Source organism: Symphalangus syndactylus, chromosome 18 (genome assembly GCF_028878055.3).
Source record: "Symphalangus syndactylus isolate Jambi chromosome 18, NHGRI_mSymSyn1-v2.1_pri, whole genome shotgun sequence".
Lineage (NCBI taxonomy): Eukaryota > Metazoa > Chordata > Mammalia > Primates > Hylobatidae > Symphalangus > Symphalangus syndactylus.
In genome coordinates, this window is record NC_072440.2 from 87,462,626 (window position 1) to 87,489,203 (window position 26,578).

General features: G+C 43.6%; 1 protein-coding gene across 13 annotated transcripts in view; it reads right to left on the reverse strand.

Annotated features, from left to right (window-relative positions):
• Positions 1–17,556: 17,556 nt before the first annotated feature.
• Positions 17,557–26,578, reverse strand: part of NCOA1 (nuclear receptor coactivator 1) — a 285,404-nt gene continuing 276,382 nt past the window's right edge. For 9 of the 13 annotated variants that reach the window (XM_063623906.1, XM_055253870.2, XM_063623901.1 and 6 more), the window contains 2 exons: positions 25,053–25,142; positions 17,557–19,938 (listed from right to left, as the gene is read on the reverse strand). In XM_063623906.1, coding sequence (XP_063479976.1) covers positions 19,768–19,938; positions 25,053–25,142 — 261 coding nt within the window. In that variant the 3' untranslated portion in view covers positions 17,557–19,767. Of the gene's footprint in view, positions 19,939–20,023; positions 20,081–25,052; positions 25,143–26,578 lie in introns of all 13 variants that reach the window. The other 4 variants (XM_055253874.2, XM_063623907.1, XM_055253875.2 and 1 more) reach the window with 3 other exon arrangements.

Here is a 26,578-nt window from a genome sequence, read left to right on the forward strand (position 1 = left end):
CCATCCTGGCCAACATGGTGAAACCCCTGTCTCTACTAAAAATACAAAAATTAGCAGGGTGTGGTGGCAGGCGCCTGTAATCCCAGCTACTCGGGATGCTGAGGCAGAAGAATTGCTTGAACCCGGGAGGCAGGGATTGCAGTGAGTAGAGATTGTGCCACTGCACGCCAGCCTGGGCGACAAGAGCAAAACTCCATCTCGAAAAAAAAAAAAAAAGAATGGGAGGGGAGGGAGGTAAGAGGTGAGAAGTGTGTCCTTTCCAGAAGCTTGAAAGGGAGGAGAGAGAGGCTGACTGAAGAGGGGCTGGAAAGATCAATGCTGGGTCCCCTAGTGGGGATATTCTTAGATCTTGAGCAGGTTGATGGGTGAGGAGGAGAAAGAGGGTGAGGAGGAGAAAGTAAGGAGAGGAGAGATTAAGAGATTAAAGTTCCCAAATAGAATAACTGATGAAGTCCAGAGAAAATAGGAAGAGATGGGGTCAAAGGCACCGGGAAGAACTGGTCTTGAACTGAGAGAGGGGGAACTTCTTTTCTGAGACTGGTGGAAAGGCAGATGGTGAAGATATAGATGTACGTAGGTTTAATAGATTGTAGGAGAAAGTTGAAGTTGACCATACTGCTGACTTTTTTTCTATTAAGTAGGAGGCATATGCATTATCCTTAGCAAACTAAAGCAGTAACAGAAAACCAAATACCACATGTTCTCACTTAAAAGTGGGAGCTAAATGATGAGAACACATGAACACACAGAGGGGAATAACACGCACGGAGACTGATTGGAGGGTGGAAGGAGGGAGTGGATCAGGAAAATAACCAACGGGTTCTAGGCTTAATACCTGGGTGATCAAATCTGTACCACAAACCCCCATGATGCAAGTTTACCTATAAAACAAACCTGCACATCCTGCATAGGTACCCCTGAACTTAAAAGTTTAAAAAAGGAGGCATACGATCTTTCATAATACTGAATAAACGTATTGAGCACTATATTAGGTAGCATAATAGTGAATAGGAGCCTAGGCTTTGGTGTCAAACTGCTTGAGTCCAAATCTGGGTCTCATACTTTCAAGTTCTCTGGACCTGGGCAGTCACTCCATTTCCCTGAGACCCAGTTTGCTTATCCGTAAAGCAAGGATTTAAATGTGTTTGGATGTACAAACCCCTTAGAGCAGTGCCTGGGACTTCGTGCTAGAACCTAAACTTGGGAAGATGCAGATGGCACAGCTGTCAGAGCTGCCCTCCAAGAGTTCTCCATCAAGTAGGCCATTGTCTACCCCTTTCTGTTAGGGAGTGATGCCATCCAGGAATCATCAAGTACCATTTCCATTCAAGCCAATTAGGAAAATGTTTCTAAAGGACACTGCATCTTAAAAAAAATTAAGTTCTGAATTCTTCAGTAAGATATAGTATAAAGCTAGACAGGCCAGGTGTGGTGGCTCACACCTGTAATCCCAGCACTTTAGGAGGCCAAGGTGGGCAGATCACAAGGTCAGGAGTTCGAGACCAGCCTGGCCAACATAGTGATACCCTGTCTCTACTAAAAATACAAGAAAATTGCCGGGTGCGGTGGCTCACGCCTGTAATCCTAGCATGTTGGGAGGCCGAGGCGGGTGGATCATCTGAGGTTGGGAGTTCGAGACCACCCTGACCAACATGGAGAAACCCCATCTCTACTAAAAATACAAAATTAGCTGGGTGTGGTGGCCTGTAATCCCAGCTGCTCGGGAGGCTGAGGCAGGAGAATTGCTTGAACCCAGGAAGCGGAGATTGCGGTGAGCCAGAGATTGCTCTCAGAGATTGCACTCAGCCTGGGCAACAAGAGTGAAACTCTGTCTCCAAAAAAAAAAAAAAAAAAAAAAATTTAGCCAGGCATAGTGGCACGTGCCTGTAGTCCCAGTTGCTCGGGAGGCTGAGGCAGTAGAATCGCTTGAACCCGGGAGGTGGAGGTTGCAGTGAGCCGACATCGTGCCACTGCACTCCAGCTTGGGCAACAGAGTGAGACTTTGTCTGGGGGGAAAAGAAGCTAGACAGAAATGACACACAGCTGGCCGGGCGCGGTGGCTCACGCTTGTAATCCCAGCACTTTGGGAGGCCGAGGCGAGCGGATCACGAGGTCAGGAGATCGAGACCACAGTGAAACCCCGTCTCTACTAAAAATACAAAAAATTAGCCGGGCGTGGTGGCGGGCGCCTGTAGTCCCAGCTACTCGGAGAGGCTGAGGCAGGAGAATGGCGTGAACCCCAGAGGCGGAGCTTGCAGTGAGCCGAGATTGCGCCTGGGCGACAGAGCGAGACTCCGTCTCAAAAAAAAAAAAAAAAAAATAGAAATGACACACAGCTGGGAGACAGCAGATTTAGGCAAATCCATAAAGCAGAGATCTGAGCACAAATAGCATAAATGTCTGCCCAAGTCGGGGAAGAACAGGAACTCATGCGCTGACGCTGAGTGAGAGCAAGACAGCAGCAGGAAAGCAATAGATTTTCTTATTGGTATCAGTTTAAGACCATGATCATTTGAACTAGATCAGTGGCTCTCAAAGCGGTGGTCTCGTCCCTAGATCAGTACCACTTGGGTACTTGTTAGAAATGCAAATTATTGGGCCCCACCTCAGACCCACTGAAGTGGAGGCTCTAGTGCTACCTAGAAACAGCCTGGGCCCTGGAGACAGCCAACCTAAAAGGGGAACAATAAATGTGTGTGGTTTAGAATCAACACATTATGAGAGGGTATTAAGTGCTCACAGGAAGGAGTCAAATAGCAGAAATCTGGCACCAAGTGCACTGTATTGGCCATGCATACTAAGGTTACAGAAAATTATGATTTCTCCAACAGGGCAAAGATTGTGCTGCAAGCCCTAGAATAGATGCTATATCCTTGAAAAGAATCTCCTATGCTTTGATAGATTTCTTTTTTTCTTTCTTTCTTTCTTTTTCTTTTTTTTTGAGACAAGAGTTTTGCTCTTGTTGCCCAGGCTGGAATGCAGTGGAGCAATCCTGGCTCACTGCCACCTGTGCCTTCTGGGTTCAAGTAATTCTCCTGCCTCAGCCTCCAGAGTAGCTGGGATTACAGGTGCCCGCCACCATGCCCAGCTAATTTTCTGTATTTGTAGTAGAGAGGGGGTTTTATCTGTCACGCACATCCGTGTGAAGAGACCACCAAACAGGCTTTGTGTGAGCAATAAAGCTTTTCAATCACCTAGGTGCAGGCAGACGGAGTCCGAAAAACGAGTCTGCAAAGGGAGACAGGGGTGGGACAGTTTTATAGGATTGGGTAGGTAGTGGCAAATTACAGTTAAAAGGAGGTTTTTCTCTTGCGGGCAGGGGCAAGGGTCACAAGGTGCCCAGTGGGGAGCTTCTGAGACTCACTGTCCAGGAGAAGGAATGTCACAAGGTCAATTGATCAGTTAGGGTGGGGCAGAAACAAATCACAACGGTGGAATGTCATCAGTTAAGGTAGAACTGGCTATTTTCACTTCTTTTGTGGTAATTCAGTTGCTTCAGGCCATCTGGATGTACACGTGCAGGCTTGGGCTCAGAGGCCTGACATCATCATGTTGGCCAGGTGGTCTTGGACTTCTGACCTCAGGTGATCCACCCGCCTCAGTCTCCCAAAGTGCTGGGATTACAGGCATGAGCCACCGCGCCTGGCCGGTAGGTTTCTTTTACGTGAAAAACATTGTATAATTAACAAAGTGCTCCCATGTGAATCAATCCTGACAATTGTTGTGATGCAGGCCATCTAGTCTCAGAGTTTACAGATTCAGAAAGGCTTTGACTTGCCAAGATCAAAGACAATGGCAGGACTGGGATTGAAAACCAGGTCTTTTGTCAGTTCAGTTTTTCTTTTTTTTTTGTTAGATAGAGTCTCATTCTGTCACCCAGGCTGGAGTGCAGTGGCACAATCTCGGCTCACTGCAACCGCCGCCTCCTGGGTCCAATTGATTCTCCTGCCTCAGCCTCCTGAGTAGCTGGGATTACAGGCATGCACAATCATGCCCGGCTAATTTTTGTATGTTTAGTAGAGATGGAGTTTTGCCATGTTGGCCAGGCTGGTCTCATACTCCTGACCTCAAGTGATCTGCCCACCTTGGCCTCCCAAAATGCTGGGATCACAGGCGTGAGCCACTGCACTCAGCAGTTTTTCTGATCTCTTGTAGTTGGTTAACAATTTGGTTTTCCAGCCATCTAGATACTGGAGGGTAGTTTGAAAAGGGATCACGAGTAGTTCAAGTGCTGAAAAGCTGTATCTTCCATTTTTAATTGGTTAATTGACATTCTGGATTATAGATCAGCCTCCTGTGACTGTAAGTTTTGTGACTCAACACCCTAGAGCCCAATTATCACTGGATGAGCTGACAAAGTTGAGTTTCTGAACTTATAAAGCTGAGGGTCAAAGCCTAGGTCACCGCTTCTCATGGCGCTGGCAGAGCACAGAGGGTTCCCCTCCAGGGGCAGGTTAAGAATTGCCTGTTTTATTGTCTAATCAACACAACTTTCCCACAGGTTCTGAGATGCTGTCCTAAGGGTGTGAGTTCCTTCTTGCTTCCTGGTTGAGAATCTTGGCAGTAGTGAGCCTTCGTAACCAACAGGAAGGTGTTAGTGTGGATAGATGGCTGAGAACCACTGCCCTCAACTATGACTGCCTGACAGGTTTTAGCTGTCCTCTGAGGTCAAGCTTAACACAGCACCAGGTTTTGTCCTTCTTTAACATCCAGATATGGTGGGTTTTGACTGCTGGCCTAAGGCTGGATTTTAGCTGAGGGGATTTTTTTTTTTTTCTTTTTTCTTTCTTTTTTTTTTTTTTTTGAGACAGTCTCCCTCTGTTGCCCAGGCTGGAGTGCAGTGGCGCAATCTTGGCTCAATGCAGCCTCTGCTTCCCAGGTTCAAGCAATTCTGCCTCAGCCTCCCAAGTAGCTGGGACTACAGGTGCGCACTGCCATGCCTGGCTAATTTTTGTATATTTAGTAGAGACGGGCTTTCACCATGTTGGCCAGAATGGTCTTGATCATGGGTCATGATCCGCCCACCTCAGCCTCCCAAAGTGCTGGGATTACAGGCATGAGCCACTGCACCCGGCCAACTGAGGGAATTTTTAAGGGTCAAATAAGTGGCACCCAAGTTCTGATCCTAGGTTCTTGAGAAATGAGACAAAAAGCAGATAAACAAAATATCACTTTTATTATCAATTGGTTAGAAGATATAGCTTTATGTGATGGCCTAAATAGGATTGCTAGTTGCCTATCTTAAGGAAAAGTGTGAGTATACAGAGCAGATACTTCACCAAAGTTGATGCTTCCTACTGGTCATGTGAAGTAAGGATAATAAGAACAAATTCCCCACATTCTATCAAACTTTGATAGATTGGTTCCACTCAATTGAGAGACGTGGACCAAAGGCAATCACCCACCAACTAGGTTATTCTTTTAACCTCCATGAGGAGGAAGAGTAAGGTAGAACAATAGAATAGGAGCATTAGGAGCATTACGTCAATTAGAAAGGAAGAAAACACTGGTTGGGGATGAAACATTCTACCTCTGCCCCAACACTGGAGGTAACGAATAAGAAGTGCTCGTGATAAAAGTGGAGGATTAATCTGGCAACAGAGGCAAGATGTTACTTCCTGGGAATGGGAAGGAAGGCTGAGACATCAGTCAAGAGACTGAAATATTCAAGACACAAGACTGTGATGATGTGGCTGCAGGAACAGAAATTGAACCATAGGAAATATGCTGTTACTTCTTTGTGATACAAATGGAAGGAGCAAGGCAGGTGACAATCCCAGAAGACTTAATGTTAAGACTCAACTCTGCAACATAATGGCTAAGAAATTTAGCTTCATTTCCTCACCTGTGAATAAGTTTTAGCAGGATTGTGAAGACCAATTTAAACTATACCCTATAAAAGCACTATATAACAATCACCACAATTTAGTCTCTTTTAATGCAATCTTCATACTTATTTCTTTTTCTCATCTTATTGCATTGGCCAGGACTTCTAGTGCAATAATAGCAGTTTAGCAGGTGTCTTTGACTTGCGATTGAGTTTAGTGAGAATGCTCTGAGACCTTCGCTGTTAGGTATGTTATTTGTTGAAAGTTTTGACAACTGCTCTATTAGATTAAGGGGTTTATCTTCTGCCACTGGTTGGCTAAAAATTTTTTCAATTCATAAATGGATGTCTTAAATAACTTTCCTGCATTTACTGACATCATCATATGGTTGTTCTCTGTTGTTACTGTGGTGAATTGTACTCCTAGACTTCAAATATTGAACCATCTTTGTTCCTGTGATAAACTCTACTAGGCATGATTATTTAATGTGAGAGAGAGAGTTAAGAGACTTGGTTTTCAGTCATCTTTTAGTCTTTAAAAACCATGACCTTGGCCAGGCCCGGTGGTTCACGCCTGTAATACCAGCACTTCGGGAGGCTGAGGCAGGTGGATCACCTGAGGTCGGGAGTTCGAGACCAGCCTGGCCAACATGGAGAAACCCCGTCTCTACTAAAAATATAAAATTAGCCAGGCGTGGTGGCACATGCCTGTAATCCCAGCTACTCAGGAGGCTGAGGCAGGAGAATTGCTTGAACCCGGGAGGTGGAGGTTGAGGTAAGCCAAGATCACGCCATTGCACTCCAGCCTGGGCAACAAGAGCGAAACTCCATCTCAAAAAACAAAACAAAACAAAAAAAACAAAAAACAAAAACTATGACCTTAAAATTAACTATATACTGATGTCTTCCAAATTTATATCTTCAACTCCAATCAGCTCCCTACATTTCAGGCCCATATATATCTGACTGCTGATTTGAGATCACTTGGATGTCTAATAGGAATCTTAAACTTATCATGACAGAAAATGAACTAAGCCTGCTTCTCTTCCCCATCTCTGTTAATGGCAACTCCATCCTTCCAGTTGCCCAGGGCAAAAACCCGAGAGTCATTATTATTATTATTTTGAGACGGAGTCTTGCTCTGTCGCCCAGGCTGGAGTGCAATGGCATGATCTCTGCTCACTGCAACCTCTGCTTCCTGGGTCAAGCGATTCTCCTGCCTCAGCCTCCTGAGTAGCTGGGATTACAGGCGCCCGCCACAAGACCCGGCTAATTTTTTGTATTTTTGGTAGAGACAGCGTTTCACCATGTTGGCCAGGCTGGTCTTGAACTCCCGACCTCAAACGATCCACCCACCTTGACGTCCCAAAGTGCTGGGATTACAGGTGTGAGCCACCGTGCCCGGCCGAGAGTCATTATTGATTCTTCTCACACACACCCCACATCTGGTATGTCACCAAATATGGTTGTCTCTACCTTTAAAATAGATCCAGAATCTGACCACTTCTCCCGATTTCGACTGCTACCCTCCTGGTCCAAATCATCATCTCTTGCCTGGATGACTGCCATAGCCTCCTAACAAGTTTCCTAGCTTCTGCATCTGCCTTCTCCATAACAACTCTTCACACAAAGCCCAGAGTAGCCCTGCTAAAACCCAGGCAAGAGCACGCCACTTTTCCTATTTAAAATCCGGTAGCACCTTGCCATCTCAGTAAAAGCCAAAGAATTGATTTGGTCTACAAGGCCCCACACCCTCCTGTCCCTCATTGCCTCTTTGACCTAACTCCTACAGTTCTCCTCAGTCACTCTGCTCCAGCCTCAAGGCCTTTGCACCTCTGCTTAGGAAGGTCTTTCTCCATATTGCCATGGCTCACTATCTCACCTCCTTCTGGTTGTCACTCAGATGTTACCTTCTCTGAAGGCATGTTCTGACTTTCCTGTTTTAAACTGTGACCACTCCACTCCACTACTTCCTATCCCTCCTTCCCTGCTTAATTTTTCTCCACAGCCCTTGTCATCTGACACACCATATATTTTGCTTATTGGTTTGTCAGCCAACTTTCATTAGAATGCAAGCTCCATGAGGGCAGGGATTTTTATTTTCTTCATTGAGGTAGCCCCAGTGCCTGAAATAGTACCTGGTAAATAGTAGGTATTCAGTTAATATCTGCTGGTTGAAAATATATATATTTTGTCACTACTATTAAATTACTTGTGATATAATCATTATTTAAAATAGCTAATATGCATTTTTTTTTTAGACAGAGTCTCACTCTGTTGCCCAGGCTAGAGTGCAGTGGCATGATCTCAGCTCACTGCAACCTCTGCCTCCCAGGTTCAAGCGATTCTCCTGCCTCAGCCTCCCAAGTAGCTGGGACTACAGGTGCCCGCCACCACGCCTGGATAATTTTTGTATTTTTAGTAGAGACGGGGTTTCACCATGTTGCCCAGGCTGGTCTCGAACTCCTGACCTTGTGATCCGCCCGCCTTGGCCTCCCAAAGTGCTGGGATTACAGGCATGAGCACCGCGCCCGGCCACTAATGTGCAATTTTAAAGACAAATCCTTAGGTCTAAAGATTCCCAGGATGACTAGCCACAACTTACTTTTGAGCTAGTAATGAAGTGACTGAAGTCATTTCTTTACTTGGGGTTATAAAAATCACATACCAAAAGACTGATTAAAAACCTAGAACTGGGTCATTATACTATTCTTTCTACTTTCACAGACACTTAAAAATTTCCTTAATAAAAGGCTTTTTAGAAGCTTTCAACTGAAGGTAGGATGAAAATTTAAAGCCTAAGCTCAGAGTTGCGCGAGTCTTTAAATAGGGTGTGCTCTATAGGGAGCTTTTTCCCCAGTCGGTTTTGCTTGAACTTTAAGGTCTAGCTTGCTAAGTAATTATTATTTAAAGTAGAATTGCTAACATTAGAAGAATGTTAAAATGGAAAACTAATTTTTAAAATTTATGCTTTTTAAAAAAAATTTTTTTTAAGATGGAGTCTCACTGTCTCACTCTGCGGCCCAAGCTGGAGTGCAGTGGCGTGACCTCAGCTCACTGCAACCTTTGCCTCTGGGGGTCAAGTGATTCTCCTGCCTCAGCCTCCCAAGTAGCTGGGACTACAGGTGTGCACCACCACACACCCGGTTAAATTTTTGTATTTTTAGTAGAAACAGGGTTTCACCATGTTGCCCTGGGTGGTCTCGAACTCCTGAGCTCAGGCGATCCACCTGCCTCAGCCTCTCAAAGTGCTGGGATTACAGGCATGAGCCACCATGCCTGGCCAATTTATGCTTTTTTAAAAATAGAAGTTTGCAAGTCAAAAAGGAAAATGATCAGGAAATATGTAGCCTAAAGTTAAGTATAGGCAGGTATGTGATAAATTACTTTGGACTTGAAAAAGAAGCAGAACTGAGCAGGGCTGGACTGCTTCTTCAGGAATAAGGAAGGAAACCCCAGGCAAGACCTTTGTTCCTGTTAGAGGAAGGTCAGCCTGTTTGTTGATGTGTCCCTTCTGTTCACTTTCTGAGTTAAGCCACTCAGCTTTTAGAGGCATTGGTTTTAAAGGCCAAACTGATAGAAATTTCACAAGGAGTCATCTTATTCTTGTTTAATTTCAACATGAATTGCTTCTCAGCAGCATTTTATTGTAGGTAAAAGAGTGAATAGGACATACGAAAAGAAAAGAAAAATTTTAGGATCCCCAAACTCACTGTGCCAAAGGGAAAGTTAAACTTGGGAACTGAAGCACACAAAAACTTCCTTCCTTTTATTCTTAAACAGATAGCTGTGATTTCACATGCTGACTTTACCTTATGTGTAAAAGGAATGGCTGGGCACAGTGGCTCACGCCTGTAATCCCAGCACTTTGGTAGACCAACGAAAGCAGATCACTTGAGGCCAGAAGTTTGAGACAAGCCTGGCCAACATAGCAAAACCTCGTCTCTACTAAAAATACAAAAAATTAGCCAGGTGTGATGGCACATGCCTATAATCCCAGCTACTCGAGAGGCTGAGGCCCAAGAATTGCTTGAACTCAGGAGGTGGAGGTTGCAGTGAGCTGAGATCATGCCACTGCACTCTAGCCTGGGTGAGAGAGCGAGATCCTGTCTCCAAAAAAAAAAAAAGAAAAAAATAAAGATTTATTGACTGCAGGAAAAATGCATAATTGACTTTCCCCTACTCCTGTCTTTTCAAACGTAAAATGTGAATTCAGTGAGTGCTAATCAAAGCCTCACAAGAATGTAACGATTTGCCTTACCACCTAACGTCCCCCTTTCTCTTTCCTCCTACCCCTTCTGTCCACTCTTTGCCCTTTAAATACTGAAGTCCTCAAAACCATCTTTGAAAAAAGTACGGGCCACAGATCCTATTGTAACTTTTTTTTTTTTTTTTTTTTTTTTTTTTTGAGAAGGAGTCTCGCTCTTTCACCCAGGCTGGAGTGCAGTGGCGCGATCTCGGCTCACTGCAGGCTCCGCCCCCCGGGGTTCACGCCATTCTCCTGCCTCAGCCTCCTGCGTAGCTGGGACTACAGGCGCTCGCCACCTCGCCCGGCTAATTATTTTTTTGTATTTTTAGTAGAGACGGGGTTTCACCGTGTTAGCCAGGATGGTCTCGATCTCCTGACCTCGTGATCCGCCCACCTCAGCCTCCCAAAGTGCTGGGATTACAGGCGTGAGCCACCGCGCCCGCCCTATTGTAACTTTTATTTCTTTTTCCTATGCACAACCTCAACTGTGGCAAAATAAGCCTCTAAATCAGTTGAGATCTGTCTCAGACGCTTTTTGGTTTATACTATATATTCATTTTTGTAGGGAAGACTGGAAGTGATCATCTCACCGATCTGCTTTTCCTCCTTTCTCAGTTAAGATGGTAGTCAACTCAATCAGCTGATTTTCAGTGACAGGGTAATTTCGGAGAAGTGTAAAGGGTTTAACCCAAGCATATATCATCTATAAAGCTGAGAGCTTGATGAGGTATTGCAGATAACTGCTAATGTTCTGTAAATTCTCCAACGATGTAGAGGCTCCTAGAGTGTGAGAATTTCGAAACTTCTAGTGAAAAGGACTTGTATTCGCTCACCTTTCATGAAAAAAGAAAACAGTTGATACAGGAGCTAGAAAGAAATTATTTAGGCAAGCCGGGCGCGGTAGCTCACGCTTGTAATCCCAGCACTTTGGGAGGCCGAGGCGGGCAGATCACGAGGTCAGGAGATCGAGACCACGGTGAAACCCCGTCTCTACTAAAAATACAAAAAATTAGCCGGGCGTGGTGGCGGGCGCCTGTAGTCCCAGCTCCTCGGAGAGGCTGAGGCAGGAGAATGGCGTGAACCCGGGAGGTGGAGCTTGCAGTCAGCCGAGATTGCGCCACTGCACTCCAGCCTGGGTGACAGAGCAAGACTCCCTCTCAAAAAAAAAAAAAAAAAAAAAAAAGAAATTATTTAGGCAGATAATGAGGGCAACAGAGTCCTTGACAGATTTTCCCTTTTAACAAAAAGCAGCCCCCCAATCATTTTTTTTCTAACAAAGAGCAGCCTGAAAAACCAAACTGCAGTCATAGATAAGCAAGCTAGAAGCCTGCATGGGTGAATGCTGCCAGCTGTGCCAATAGAAAAGGGCTACCTGGGCTGGGCGCGGTGGCTCATGTCTGTAATCCCAGCACTTTGGGAGGCAGAGGTGGGTGGATCACGAGGTCAGGAGATCGAGACCATCCTGGCTAACACGGTGAAACCCCGTCCCTACTAAAAATACAAAAAATTAGCAGGGCGTGGTGGCGGGTGCCTGTAGTCCCAGCTACTCGGGAAGAATGGCATGAACCCGGGAGGCGGAGTTTGCAGTGAGCTGAGATCGCGCCACTGCATTCCAACCTGGGCCACAGAGCGAGACTGTCTTCAAACTGAAGTCTTGAAGGATGAGTAGAAGGGAAGAGCATACAGGCTGAGGGAAGAGACTGGGGATGGCAATGAAAGTGAGAACATGGTAAATTCAAGAATAAAGACCAGATCATTTTTGTGGCAGGACCTTTTTGTTAAGAGAGAGTGTAGACGGCAATGAAGCTCAAAAGGTCACTTGATTTCAGATCAACTCTAGGCAAGAAGCAGTCACTAAGATTCTGAAGGCTGTGTTTAGAAAGATTTCTCTGATGATTGTGTGAAGGATGAGTGTAAAAGACATGAAGGTGATTACTGTAATTGTCTGAAAAAAGATACTTAAGTCCGGAATTTGGTCAGTGAGTAATAGGGTTAGAAAGGAGGAGATGGCTAAGAGGCACTACAAAGTGGGACTTCTTGAAATTTAGTGAAATGAGTGGGAAAAAGTTATTGAAAATGACCACTAGCAGGATGAGGATGCAATAAACTCGGATGGGGACACAAGAACATATTTGTGGGGAGTAAGTTATTTGGTTTGGGACTTAAGTTTGAGGTGCTGGAGGTGGGAGGGTGGGATCCATGTGGTAATGCTCACCAGTTGAAAATTTAAAACTGGATTATGAGAGAGATGTTGAAGAGTGGACTTAAGATGTATACACGTGTAAGTAAGTGGTACTGAGTTCAAGGGAAAAGAGTTGTTCAGCGACAGTACAGGGCCCTGCCTGAGAAACATTATCCTCATATACATTTAAAACACATATACTTTGACAAACTCAAAATTAGAGCTCTGTTGGCCAGGTTGGTCTCAAACTCCTGACCTCAAGCAATCCCCCCACCTTGGCCTCCCAAAATCCTAGGATTACAGGTGTGAACCACTGTGCCTGACCTAGTTGTGTTTTCAAAATAGAAACCCCTATGAGCTTGTAAGGAATTTGAGTTCCAGAGAATAATTTGTAACTCATCAGAATTCCCACAGTCATTATGTCATCATCGTCATCGTCTAATGATTTTTTTTTTTTTTTTTCTTTGAGATGGAGTCTTGCTGTGTCGCCCAGGCTGGAGTGCAATGGTGTGATCTCAGCTCACTGCAACCTCTGCCTCCCGGGTTCAAGCAATTCTCCTGCCCCAGTCACCTGAATAGCTGGGATTAACATGCATATGCCACCATGTGCGGCTCAATTTTTGTATTTTTAGTAGATGGGGTTTCGCCATGTTGGCCAGGCTGGTCTCAAACTCCTGACCTCAGGTGATCCGCCCACCTTGGCCTCCCAAAGTGTTGAGATTATAGGCGTGAGCCACTGCGCCCAGCCAGGTGCTTTTATCTCTAGTACTTGTATTGTGCAGTGGAACCACTGGCAGGTTTCATTCCAAAGCCCAAGGATTGACTCTTGGGCCAAGCACTTGTTAGTCACCTGACTATAAACCTGAGCTTCAGTTTCACCATCTGTAAAACGGCCTACTGTAATTGCTTTATAGGATTTTGCAGATCAAATATGTGAAGGTGCTACATACAGCAACAGCTCATCAAAAATGGAATAAAGGCTGGGCTCGGTGACTCACATCTGTAATCCCAGCACTTGGGAGGTCAAGGCAGGAAGATCACTTGAGGCCAGGAGTTCAAGACCAGCCTGGGCAATATAGCGAGACCCTGCCTCTACCCCCCCCCAAAAAAAATTAGCTGAGTGACGCACTTGTAGTCCCAGCTACTTGGGAGGCTGAGGCAGGAAGTTGGTTTGGGCCCAGGAGTTTGAGGCCACAGTGAACCATTATCATGCCATTGTACTCCAGCCTGGAAGAAATCCTGACTCTAAAAAGAAAAAAAGAAGTAAATACCATACCGTAGTCTCGGGGTTTTGCTTTACATGAGGGCTCCTTGGCACTGGAATGGGAGGAAAATCTGATGGAACAGAAGTTATTCCTTTCAATGTAATTCTTCTTTTCTCAAGCCAATGTCTCAAGTTTGTTACGGACACCTGTGGGCACTGCTTGCTTCTGCTAGTTGTACAAACTACCAGTTCAGAGACAAACATAAATAATTAGACCAGGGCCAAACTCCACGGCATAAGAGAACGATTCTTTGTCTGCAGTAGGATCAAGAGCCAGGGAAAGGCGAGTTCTTCCAAGGTCTGATCCAAGAAACCTACTATCCTAGGGTGAACTGTAGGGTCCTAAAATTCCTCTGCCTCACAAAAAGGATCCTCTGTCAGTCATTCTTATACCTGCCCCACAAGGAACTCACATTTTCCAAAATTCTTTTAAGCTAAGTAATTTCATAGAGCTCCTTCTTCATTCCTTGTTTAGATATGCAGGCACGAAATGCTTCTCCCAAATGGTAGTGGGACACCCTGCTGACCATATGCCAAAGATAACCCCCATTTAGTTGAGGCCTCCAAAGGGCAGGCTCTGACCACCTCCAGAGAAGGGGCCGGGTCCTCTCTTCTCAACACCAGAGTTCTCGCCTCTCTTTTCAAAGCTGTTTTAGTTATCTCACATATGAAAGCACTGCCTAAGGTCAAAAAGAGATTAAAGTCTACAGGATGGATGGATTAAAGTCTATTAGGATGGATTTAGAATCCATCCTAAATCATATTGTCCAGGATAGTGAATCCAGAATTTGGAATTAGACTTGATTTCAACTCCTAATTTCCACTGATAAATGGTAGTGTTTGTCTCATAACCCTTCAGAGCTTGTTTTCTCTTTTTTTTTTTTTTTTGAGACAGAGTCTCGCTCTGTTGCCAGGCTGGAGTTCAGTGGTGCGATCTTGGCTCACTGCAACCTCCGTCTCCCGGATTCAAAAGATTCTCCTGCCTCAGCCTCCTGAGTAGCTTGGATTACAGGCGTGCGCCACCATGCCCAGCTAATTTTTGTATTTTTAGCAGAGACTGGGTTTCACCATGTTGGCCATGATGGTCTCCATCTCTTGACCTCGTGATCTGCCTGCCTCGGCCTCCCAAAGTGCTGGGATTACAGGCTAGAGCCACTGCACCTGGCCTTTTTTTTTTTGAGATGGAGTTTCGCTCTTGTTGCCTAGGTTGGAGTGCAATGGTGTGATCTTGGCTCACTGCAACCTCCACCTCCCGGGTTCAAGCAATTCTCCTGCTTCAGCCTCCTGAGCAGCTATCTACTCAGGTGCACGCTACCACGCCCAGCTGACATTTTGTATTTTTAGTAGAGACAGAGTTTCATCATGTTGGTCAGGCTGGTCCTGAACTCCTGACCTCAGGTGATCCACCCACCTCAGCTTCCCAAAGTACTGGGATTACAGGCGTGAGCCACTGCACCCAGCCCAGAGCTTGTTTTCTAACAACTCTCTACAAGGACAGCAGAGGATTAAATGAGATAATGTGCATAAAAGTATTTTAGAAATTGTTACAAATTTATTCTCTCCGAATACTTTTAATACTGTCACCAGCTACAGACTACTGTGTAGAAGATACAGAAGTGTGTACTTCTGGCAGGACAGGGCTAGTTGTGGAAGAGACTTTAGGTATGAGCTGAAACAATTTCCAAGTGAGGATCCCAATGCCTAGTGCTGTTTCTCCTGGAGCCATGGGCTGACGTAACTCTAATGTAGATGCCAGCTCAGGAGAGCGCTAGTTAACAACTTAAAACAAGCAGCTCTCTGGGGCTCCTCCCTGTCTCCAGGCCTTCCCACGTGCTGCCTCTCACAACTCTGCTCACTGGCTCTCCACTGAGCTACTTCCTCATCACCTGCAAACCTCACTTTCAATGCCATTGCTTCCTCAAGGGAACCTGCCTTTGCCTCCAGACGAGGCCCTGCTTACAAATTCCTACTTGGAATTCTCCTGTGTGAATTCCACAGTTGGAATTAATCCAGTTGTGGTTATCTTGATCTAAGTCCCCTGATGTGAATATAAGCTCCACTAGGGCAGGGCGCATGCCTGTCGGGATCCTTTCACATCCTTAGTTCCTCAGATAAAGACAATACAACGTGTTGAGTGAATGAAGCCAGAACTTTGTTTTTTTTTTTTTTTTTTTTTTTTTGAGACGGAGTCTCGCTCTGTCGCCCAGGCTGGAGTGCAGTGGCGCAATCTCGGCTCACTGCAAGCTCCGCCTCCCGGGTTCACGCCATTCTCCCGCCTCAGCCTCTCCGAGTAGCTGGGACTACAGGCGCCCGCCACCACGCCCGGCTAATTTTTTTGTATTTTTAGTAGAGACGGGGTTTCACCGTGGTCTCGATCTGCTGACCTCGTGATCCGCCTGCCTCGGCCTCCCAAAGTGCTGGGATTACAAGCGTGAGCCACCGCGCCCAGCCTGAAGCCAGAACTTTGTGTTCCTTCCATCTTGTTAAGAATTCTGGGAGCAATGAAAATATAGAAAGAAAACTAATTTAGTGCTGGCAGAAAGGGTTCTGGACAGAGGCACGCTTCCTTTGGCAGTTTTCTCCAATAAAACGAATTTATGGGCTTAATTAAATCATCAAGATCTTCAGGGGCACAGGAATGGTCAAGGCTCAAGCTTGCTCTGAATTACTCATTTTATTCAAGTGGAGGTGCCCTTCTGGGAAGAGCAGTTAGTGTCAACCAGGAAATCAGTACAACTGCCTTTGTAAGCAGACAACTGTCCTTGCTTTTTCTTTGTCAGGGCCTAGGAGACCATTTCTGAGGTCTTCTTTAGGAATGGAACCTACCTTAGGTGAAATCACAAAGGTGAAACTTCCTTATAACAATCATACTTTGTCCTCAATTGCTTTTGTTTTCCTCACCCCAACACCTCAGGATAACTTTAAATCAATGTTCAGCCTCATCTAAGGGAAGTTTCATTTTTACCTTATCCCAACTATGGAAAAAAAAGGTTTTGTCCCCCATAAATATGACTTCAGAAAACAGTTACCAAATCTGTGTACATTTAAGTCTAGGAATGTGTGTGGGAAGTACACCCTCCTTGAGCCCTCTGGAATCACATTTACCCTATGACAGAGCAGGAGCATCACCATCTTGGACAAGCCGCTCATTCTAAAATTCACCTTAATCAAAAACTGCCTAAATCCAAAGGACATCAGCCTAATGGCTAAGGTCAGCACAACCATAAACCACAAATAACATCTCCAACCAGAAACACACCAAACTCCTCCCCAACCAAAGACATGCTAACCCCAAGATAACCCCCTCTGGCCAGAAAGATGTCAGCCCCAAGATAACCTCCCCTCCGCCCAGACATTCTGACCCTGCCATAAAACTTCTCCCTCACACAGAAACATTCCAAGCTTGTGATAAGTCCCTCACCCTAAAACCAACATATACTCTTACTCTGTAAGAGAAAGCACTCCTGATGGAAATCAGCCAGAAGCCCCTCTCAGGTTTATTTTCTCTAAAATAAATCTGTCTTTAACTGTTGAGCCGCATTTTGTTTCTTTCCTTTGTAACTCTTACACCCTGGCCCTACTCAGTCAAGTTGGTGGATTTAGGATACTTTAAAAACAAACAACAGGGCCTAATTTCTATAAAATGCATTCTCACATTGAAGGAGGCTCCTCAAGTAAGACTCAACACCTATTATTGATGTTGATATATTTAAAAAAAAACTGTAATTGAGAGAGACATGGCATCTATGGCCATGAAGTACTGCCTGGACCAGATCTTCTGAGTCAAGAAACAGCAGGCCTAGAAGTCTTTAATCATTAGACAATGTCATAGTTAGAATCCCTCAAGGCCTGCTATCATGACTTCAGTTTGATCTTCTCAAATTTCAATGGTCTGGCTCAAATCAGGATGACTTTGAGGATCTTTGGCTTCAGGGATGCTTTATTATCCTTTTATAATGCTCGTTAATTTGGGCTTTGGCAATTTCTGCAGAATGTACATTTCATTTCTTCCCTGTAAATGAAGAGGCAACCCATGAGGTTGTTAAACAAATTCTATTCAGTAGCTGGAAAAGTGAATTTCCTGTGGAATGACAGGAATTACATAGAAGCAAGCAATTTTATTTTCCTCAAATGTAGCAATAATTTTAATCTGTACATACATAAAACAAACAGTGCAATTATAAAACCTTGAAGGTGACATGCATATTTTAAGGTGCAGTTGGGATGGGGGAGGATGTTAGCATCTCCAATTTTCCTTACCACTTTTTTTTTCTAGTTCCTTATGCAAAAGCACTGAGTCAGGAAACTTCATCTGGAATGCTGAAGTTAAAGGTGAACTTCCTGAAGTCTGCGCGTCTAAGTATCACAAACAAAATGGAAATGACCTTCTAGAGCAGTTTGGTAGGGACTAGAGTAATATGGCTGGCTTTCAAGCTGGAAATGAATGAAATCAGGGATGCATTTTCTGAAAAACTAAAGGAGATAATGTTTGTAACTGAGTGTCCTATTTCTGTTTTATAGTTGCTAACCACATGAGCCCTTCCACCAATCTTTTTATTCGGTATAGTTTCTGAATAGATGCTGTTCAATGGAGTTATTTGTAACTAGGGGTGGCGAGATGCAGAAGGACGGACCTGGGGAAATGGCTTCTTCCTTGAAGTCTGAGTCCATGCTCCTCTTCCACTGTTCTTATGGCCTTTTCTCTGCCATGGAGGCAGAGGTAGCTGGTGCAGAATGTCAGGTGCTGTCATCATTCACAGGCCCAGGGATGCAGACAAAGGTGAGTGATGGGGGTCTACCTTTGCTTCTTCCACAATACCTTTTCTCAAGCTTTCCTGGCCTTGCAGCGGAACTTCTAGAACTAGAAAGTCAGTTCACTGGGTTCTTGACTCAGAGGCCAGGATGAGATGGGATGTGGCAGAGTGACAAGACACAAAGGGAAAATATGGTACCAATTAGCCTCAGAGCAGGATAGAGAAATTTATATTTGCACTGATGAAAATTCAAATTCCCAAAGTCAATCTAAAAAATGAAGATTTCCTTTGAGTATTAATTTTTTCTCTGTACAAGTAGCCTGTGCACTTCTGTTCAGATGATCCCAGGGACACTCTAGGGCAGTATGCTCTAGATCAGCTGGAACAGCTCTTTCTGGCAGTGACATTTTGATTTGAACCCCAAAGTAAATCCATACATGGCATCACAGTTATTAAAATAACGAAATATTACTAACCAGATGTAACTGCAATTCAATCAATGTTATATTTCACACACAAATTTAGAAAAATCAAGAGTATAATAAAAGCATAAAATTAAACAGAAGGAAATCAATTTCTACAAGAAATCAAATATATTTACAATGAGATTTAAAGGGAAAAATAAGCTACTTGGATCATAAAATTTTATTTTAAATAACTTTAGCTACCTCAGCTGTTAATACAATAAAAGCAGAAAAAACAGGCTGCCTTTTATTTTTCCAGATTTAATCAGAAAATTGTATCTACAATAATTGACAGAACTCACTTCTTGTCCTTCACCCATCTCATCAAAAATTATTGCATTTCCCCCAAACTGTATTTTTTGGATTCCTCTGTGAATATACTCATTTCGTCCTCTTTCCTGGAGGCATCTTGGTTTAAATCCATCTTTAAAAAAAGGAGAAGGGGTACATATGTGGAGGCAAAATATTCTCTTGAAGCCAACAGACACAGAGTTGCTAGAGAAGCTGATTGTACACACAGCTGCCTGGGATTCGGATGGGGTGGGCTGCTGATTTCGAGACATGTGACAGCCTTTGGTGGACGGGCACAGGCAAAGCCCCACGGGCCCTTCTTCCTGGGCAGGGTTGGGACTGAGCGGCGGAGGCAGAGCTTCATCTTCTTCTTGGAACTTGTTGTTTTGGTTCTCCTCCAAAAGCCTTCATCCAGATAAGAAGCCAATGACTGATTACAAAAATAAGAATAATTAAATTTGGCTCAAGAAATAGATTGTCCAACTGTTCTGCCTTGGTATTTTTTCAATATCCAAGGCCTTTACAAAGAAAGAAACAAAAACATCTTTCAATCTCCTGACAAAAGCGAACTCCTTTTTTTTTTTTTTTTTTTTTTTTTTTTTTTTTTTTTTGCTCCAAATGCTACGACCTGAAGAATGGCTGCAGATTGAGATATCAAAAATCTCAGAAAAATATATAATATATTTGTATATCTCTGTATGTCTATTATTTAAATTTCACATTCCTTTAAAAGTGGTTATTCAGTCAGTAGCTGCTGAAGGAGGCTCTTCTGCTGGGCCTGGGGGGTCTGTGGTCCTGACGTGGGCTTTTGAGTTCCCAGTGGACCAGGCTGGTTCAGGTAAGGGTCCCCGCCTACCAGATTCACTGTACACTGGACGTCAGCAAACACCTGAACCTGTTGCACCTGCTGGAACACAAATAAAAGATGTGTTTAGACAGAAGGGTCTGCCCCCCCGGCTTATGAGTGGGTACTACTTGAAGTGGAAACTCACTAGAGCATTCCTCTAGTCTGTAGTCACCACAGAGAAGAACTCTTCTGTCTTCTTGTCCTACAAAAAGAAAATCGCTGCACTCATTTTGCTCAGGGTTCTGGAAAGTTCACACTTTAAAAATAAAATCAAAATTGGAATGGTCACGCCTCCTAAAGGGTTGCCATCAATACTGAAAGTAAGTATCACTGCTAATGTTGCCAAGATTGGGAGAAGCCCAGTTTCAGAGTCTGGGTATCCAGTGGTACGTTTTAAAAAATACATGATATTTAGAAAACTGGTTTAAAACCATTCTATGGATGATTTCAGTAGGATAAAAAATCTTTATGATGTCACTGAAAAATTAAGGGCTTTCAACCAGTATTAGCAAAACAAAACCACAACTCAATAATAGGACATCAGCATCTAAGGTTAATGTCCAAAAGATTTTTTAGTATTTAAATATATTATTACACAGCTCTTTCACATATTGGCTTTAGGATTACAGCAAATTATCATTAGAACAATTTTTATATTTGACTTTTTTCCCCTGATAGACAATCCATTTAAACACATGAGCTAAAATTAACAGTACGTCTATTAGCCTTGAGAACAGTGTGAATTTTCCCTTCACTACTTTCAGTAATACACTTATTCCTTAAAAATGTCTAAAGTTGCACAGTTCTAGCATATTCTATTGGGAAAACAAAGCCAGAAGTTAGTCTTTACCAACCAGCCTTATTAAAAAGTTGTTCGTAGAACTGATTAAGGCCAATACCACACTTGTGAATGTTCCAGACCAGGAATGGAGATGCCTTCTAAGGCATCTAAGTGATCTAAGTGTCTCAAACTTTTTGACAAACTTGTGTCTCCTGTTTGATAGGTCATAAAGTATTTTAGATTACTGGTGTATTTTTTTTGGTCATTTATCACTAATTCATGCCAATTACACTCAGCTTTTTTGAAAACTTTTCTATCCTAATCGAATAAAAGTTGTTTTCCATCAATCTTCATTAGCCAAATGTCAAATGTGGTATGCATCAAATTTGGATATCAGTCTGTCCCCTGGTCTCCCATCCTCTTAATCCATTTATATCTCCACTTTCCTCCCTCTCAGATGAGGCAGACAGCCCCCAAGCTGAGCTTTCCTAGTGCCTAAGGAATCAAATCTCTAGTTAGATTTGCACTGCTTTTCTCTCCTTCTCTTCCCCTTTCCCTAGTTTCCCAAATGTGGCTTCTAGCTCCTATGTGCTCCCATTTGTTACTGCCTCCTCTGAGCTCTTTCTCTTGTGTCTATAACACACCAATGCGCCCAGTCTGCTCTCCAGCTGCCTCTGTGCCCTTGCCCCGCCTTTGTGGTCTGTAACGTCTCTTTCTGACTCTTGCCCTCTAGAGCTTCGCCAGGCCTTCCTCTCTTCCTAGGTCAACAATCCCCCTGCCAGCCCTCTTCCTACTCCTCTGTTCTCTTCCTGTTCTCTCCTGTCTTGCCTCCTCCCCAACCCATCCCAGTTCCCCAGTACAGCTAGTCCCACTACTCCCCCAGTCCTCCTCTCCTCATCTTTTTCTTCTCCCTTTCTGTACATCTGTCTTTATATTTCTGTCTAACTCACTCCCTAGCTGCTGTCTGGTAAATACAAAAACATTGGAGCAAGATTCATGATTGGCCACAACAGAAAGAAAAATTCTACCACTGAAACTTCACATGACCACAAAATATAGTTCTTTTTTAGGCACTGATTTTAAAAAAAGTCAACATATAAAATTTGATGTTTATGTTTCTACATATGAAATATTGGGGCAGAGCATAAGGTGTTTTTGTCCCCAAATTCTTAAAAAGTTCTTGACAAAGGCATGATAAAACAAACTAGAAAGTTCTGCTTCTTTTAAAATAAAACTTTTTAAAAGATAGTCTAGGGTGGGCATGGAGGCTCATGCCTCTAATTCTAGCACTTTGGGAGGCTGAGGCAGGAGGATAACTTGATGCTAGAAGTTTCAGACCAGCCTGGGCAACATAGTGAGACCCATCTCTACAAAAAATAAAAAAATTAGCTGGGTGTGGCAGCACACGCCTGTAATTCTAGCTACTTGGGAGGCTGAGGCTGCAGAATCACTTGAACCTAGGAGGCAGTGGTTGCAGTGAGCCGAGATCGCGCCACTGCATTCCAGCCTGGGCAACAATAAAGTGAGACTCCGTCTCAAAAAAAAAAAAATAAAAAAAAAGTGTATTATTGAAATTAGAGAAAACTGAAAAGACTAAACAAACTCTATAAACCATTTCAGCCATTCTAAACTATTACTTAAAAGGGGGTGTCTTAGACCAGTCCACAAAAGACTTCTTATATTGTCACAACTTCTCAGATAGGCAAAGTGTGACACAAAAGAAGCTTCAGATCTTCCAGGTGAGAAGACTGGTGTGAGAGCTGAGTCTCAACCTCTGAAGATTTTCTGGCATAATTTTTGCTTCCGTTCAAATACTGTTTCAGGGCAGGGCTCTGGAACTTTAAAACATGGTTGTTTGGGTGTAACTACTTTGTCAAACTGCCCAGTAACGTCTCTGTGGGTTTGAGACTTTCAAAAACATCTGGTGAATGAAGACTCTTCATTTCCTCGATCTTATTTTTATTTTTTTGAGACGGAGTCTTGCTCTGTCACCCAGGCTGGAGTGCAGTGTCATGATCTCTGCTCACTGCCAGCTCTGCCTTCCAGGTTCACGCCATTCTCCTGCCTCAGCCTCCCAAGTAGCTGGGACTACAGGCACCCGCCACCACAACTGGCTAATTTTTTTTTGTATTTGTAGTAGAGACGGGGTTTCACCGTGTTAGCGAGGATGGTCTCGATCTCCTGACCTCGTGATCTGCCCGCCTCAGCCTCCCAAAGTGCTGAGATTACAGGCGTGAGCCACCGTGCCCATATCCCCAATCTTAAAATGCCTTCTCTCTCTCTCTTTTTTTTTTCTTTCTTTGAGTCGAAGTCTCTCTCTGTTGCCCAGGATGGAGTGCAGTGGTGTGATCTCGGCTCACTGCAACCTCCACCTCCTGGGTTCAAGCGATTCTCCTGCCTCAACTTCCTGAATAGCTGGGACTGCATGTGCCCGCCACCATGCCGGGCTAATTTTTGTATTTTTAGGCAGGGTTTCTCCATGTTGGCCAGGTTGTTCTCAAACTCCTGACCTCAAATGATTTGCCTGCCTCAGCCTTCCAAAGTGCTGGGATTACAGGTGTGAGCCAAAATGCCTTCTCTTTACCTTGAGAGGACTCAGGTCCTATTTCCTAATGCTTAGACTGTGAACCCAGTCTTCTAATCTTTGTCCTTCTCAACTGGCCAATACATCTTCCTTCACCTTCTTCCCAAGATGAAGTCTAAACTAGCACTTCTATCGATGTTCCGTTTCAGGGATGACTCTTCTGTCCATATGGTTGAATCCAAATCCCTTAGTTTAGCATTCAAGGCTTCTGGAAATCTGCCCCAAGCCACTTTACCAATTTTAATTCCTATGAATACTTACTATAAACCCTCTACCTGCAGTTGATTTGGTTTCCAAGGACTATGCTAAGATATTACTATTTCCCTGTTTCTGTGGCCTTCCAGTTCCTTCTACTTCTAAATTTACCTCTGCACCAGCCTCCAACAACTACCATATCCTTTTCCTTCCCTTTGCCTTGGTAACTGTCCTTCAAGGCTCAGCTCAGCTCTATCTCTTGCAAAAATGCTCTTCTGACCATCTCAGCAAATTCTCCTTTCTTTGAACACTTATGGTTCATTACTTGTAACATAAATTTAATAATCTGCCTTCTTTGGTTATGTGACGGTTTATGTGCATATATTGATGTGTTTTATCTTTCAGCAGTCCCTAACTGGTATGGCAGAAACAGTGTGGACTCTGGCGGTAGAAAGACCTGGGTTTGAACCTCAGCTCTTCCTCTTTCTAGCACTGTGAATGGTACATGTAGTTAAACCTCTTCATGTTCAGTTTCTTCATCTGTGAAGAAAAGGAATACTACCTTGTTCATAGGGTTACAGTGAGGCTTAAATGAGATAATGCATACAGTGCATAGCACAGTGTCTGGCAAACCACAAGCATTTCACAAATGAAGTTTCCTTTCCTCACTTCTCCCCACAGTTCACCAGACGCTGATGGAACATATCTTATGTGTCTTCCTACTGCCATCTGTGACATAATCCCTGTGTTAAAAATGTTTATTAAGAGACTAAAGTCTGGCCTGGCGTTGTGGCTCATGCTTGTAATCCTAGCACTTTGGGAGGCTGAGGCAGGTGGATCACCTTAGGTCAGGAGTTTGAGACCAGCCTGGTCAAAATGGCGAAAACCCGTCTCTACTGAAAATACAAAAAATTAGCTGGGCATGGTGGCAGGTGCCTATAATCCCAGCTACTCGGGAGGCTGAGGCAGAAGAATTGCCTGAACCCAGCGGGCGGAGGTTGCAGTGAGCCAATATCATGCCCCTTCACTCCAGCCTGGGCAAACGAGCGAAACTCTATCTCAAAAAAAAAAAAAAAAAAAAAAGAGACTAAAGTTTAACAAAAGTTACGAAAGTGAATTAAGCCTTTCCTTCAAAATTTCTAAATTAGGTTAATATAGGAAAGTGGTCACCCTTGCTGTTTGTGCTGTTTTGAAACATACTTCTTAGGAGGTGAAGTATACAGCAGGCACTCTGTTTTGTCTGAATTTACTGAGATCTTCTGAGGTATTTTGATTACAGATGAGTTTTTAGCACTGTGCTTATTTACAAAATAACAATTAGTGGCCACCATTTGTGATCACTTTATCCTATCTAAGGACTGAGTTAAACCATCTGAACTGATCTCATTGAATCCTCTCAACAATCCTATAAGCAGGTGTCATGTTAGTTCTGTGGTTATACAGCAGCTCAGGAAAGCTCCATAACATGCCCAGGATGACACAGCTAAGAAGAGCACAGCCAGGACTCACACCCAGGTCTGACTCCCAAGGTCAGGCTCTTAATGATGCTACACAACGACCTCTGTGTATCTAGAGTACACTTGACAGCTCTGGGCTTAGAATTTCCTTACTGACCTGGGTTCCATCTGCTTCTGTTTTGAGAAGGTCAGTGGATGAGAGCTGGTTGCAGTAGAGGCCTGTGTGTCTCAGTGCAGGATCATTTATCTATTAAAGATAAATACAAGATCAAATTACAAGCTAGTTGTTTAAGCTGAAAACCAAATTCTTCAATGAAAAACAATCTCGCTGACAGAAAAGTAATAGCAGCACAGCAAAAATGAAAAGCTTAGCAATTAACTGTGTTGTTACAAGTCAGGGTAGTCGTTCCCCTGTGGGGTGGTGAGTGTGTAAGGACACAAGGAGAACCTCTGGGGTACTGATGACATTCTGTTTCTTGATGTGAGTGGTATTCAGGTGTGTTCACTGTGAAAATCCATTGAGTTGTACACTTTTCTCTATATTCTTATATATGATACTTTAATAAAAAGTTAATTCACACATACATATGTTAATTAGTGATAGACTCACACTTTGGTCAAGATTTAGTAACAGGGATCAGACTTATCCTCCTGCCTCAATCAGCTAAAAAAAACAGACAAAATATGTGAAACAAAGGCACTGAAGACATTAGACAAAGGCAATGAAGGACAGTGATCCCTAACAGTTCAGCAGTCCCTACTGTGGCCACCGCCCAGCCTACTGCCTGGAGTGTATTTCTGGCTGTATCATGGAGAAAAGGAACCCAGGCACCGCCTGGCAGGCTCCCTGAGTTAAGGGGATGCAGCTAGAATCCTCAGAGCAGAATATCAGAGAGAGTTTTGGAATAGATCTGCAGTGGCCCTCAAGTCTGTAGCTCAGTACTAATCAGCTTATAGATGCAGGGGAGACAATCACCTGAATTCCCCACAGGGCTGGGAATAAGCCCTGATTTCACCCCCCAGAATGGAAAACATCATAATTCATGTAGTATCATGTAGCACATTAGAATGGTTTTACCTTGGTGGTAAGGTTAAAATTATCCCTAGGAAAAAATACTGCTTTGGTTGCAGTAAACAAAAAAGCAAGGATCAAACTTTCCAAGTAACCTAACCATTTCCTAGAACAAAGCTCAAGAATATCTGTAGGAATATAAACAAGGTAAAATTCATGTCTGGCATCCAATAAAAAATTACCAGGCACACAAAGAGGCAGAAAAATATGATGCATGATGAAAAGGGAATTCAACTGAAATCAATTAAAAAATGATGCTGATAATAGAACTGATAGGTGAGAAATATCAGGACAATTATTATAATAACCATATTCCATTTAAGAAACAAGAGGAAAGACTGAACAGATATGAAAAATATGTTGGAGATATGGAAGATATAAAAAGGATGCAAATATGATTGCTAGATATGAAAACTGCTATGTCTGAGATGAAAAATACACCAGATAAACAGATTAGATATTGCAAAATAAAAAATTGGTGAACCTGAGGCTACAGTAAATGTCCTAAAATCAAAGAAAAAATAACTGAACCTCATCCCACTGCCCCAAAGTCCCCCAAACCTAGAGAATCAGTGAATGTGAGACAATTTCAAGTGTCCTATTATACATGC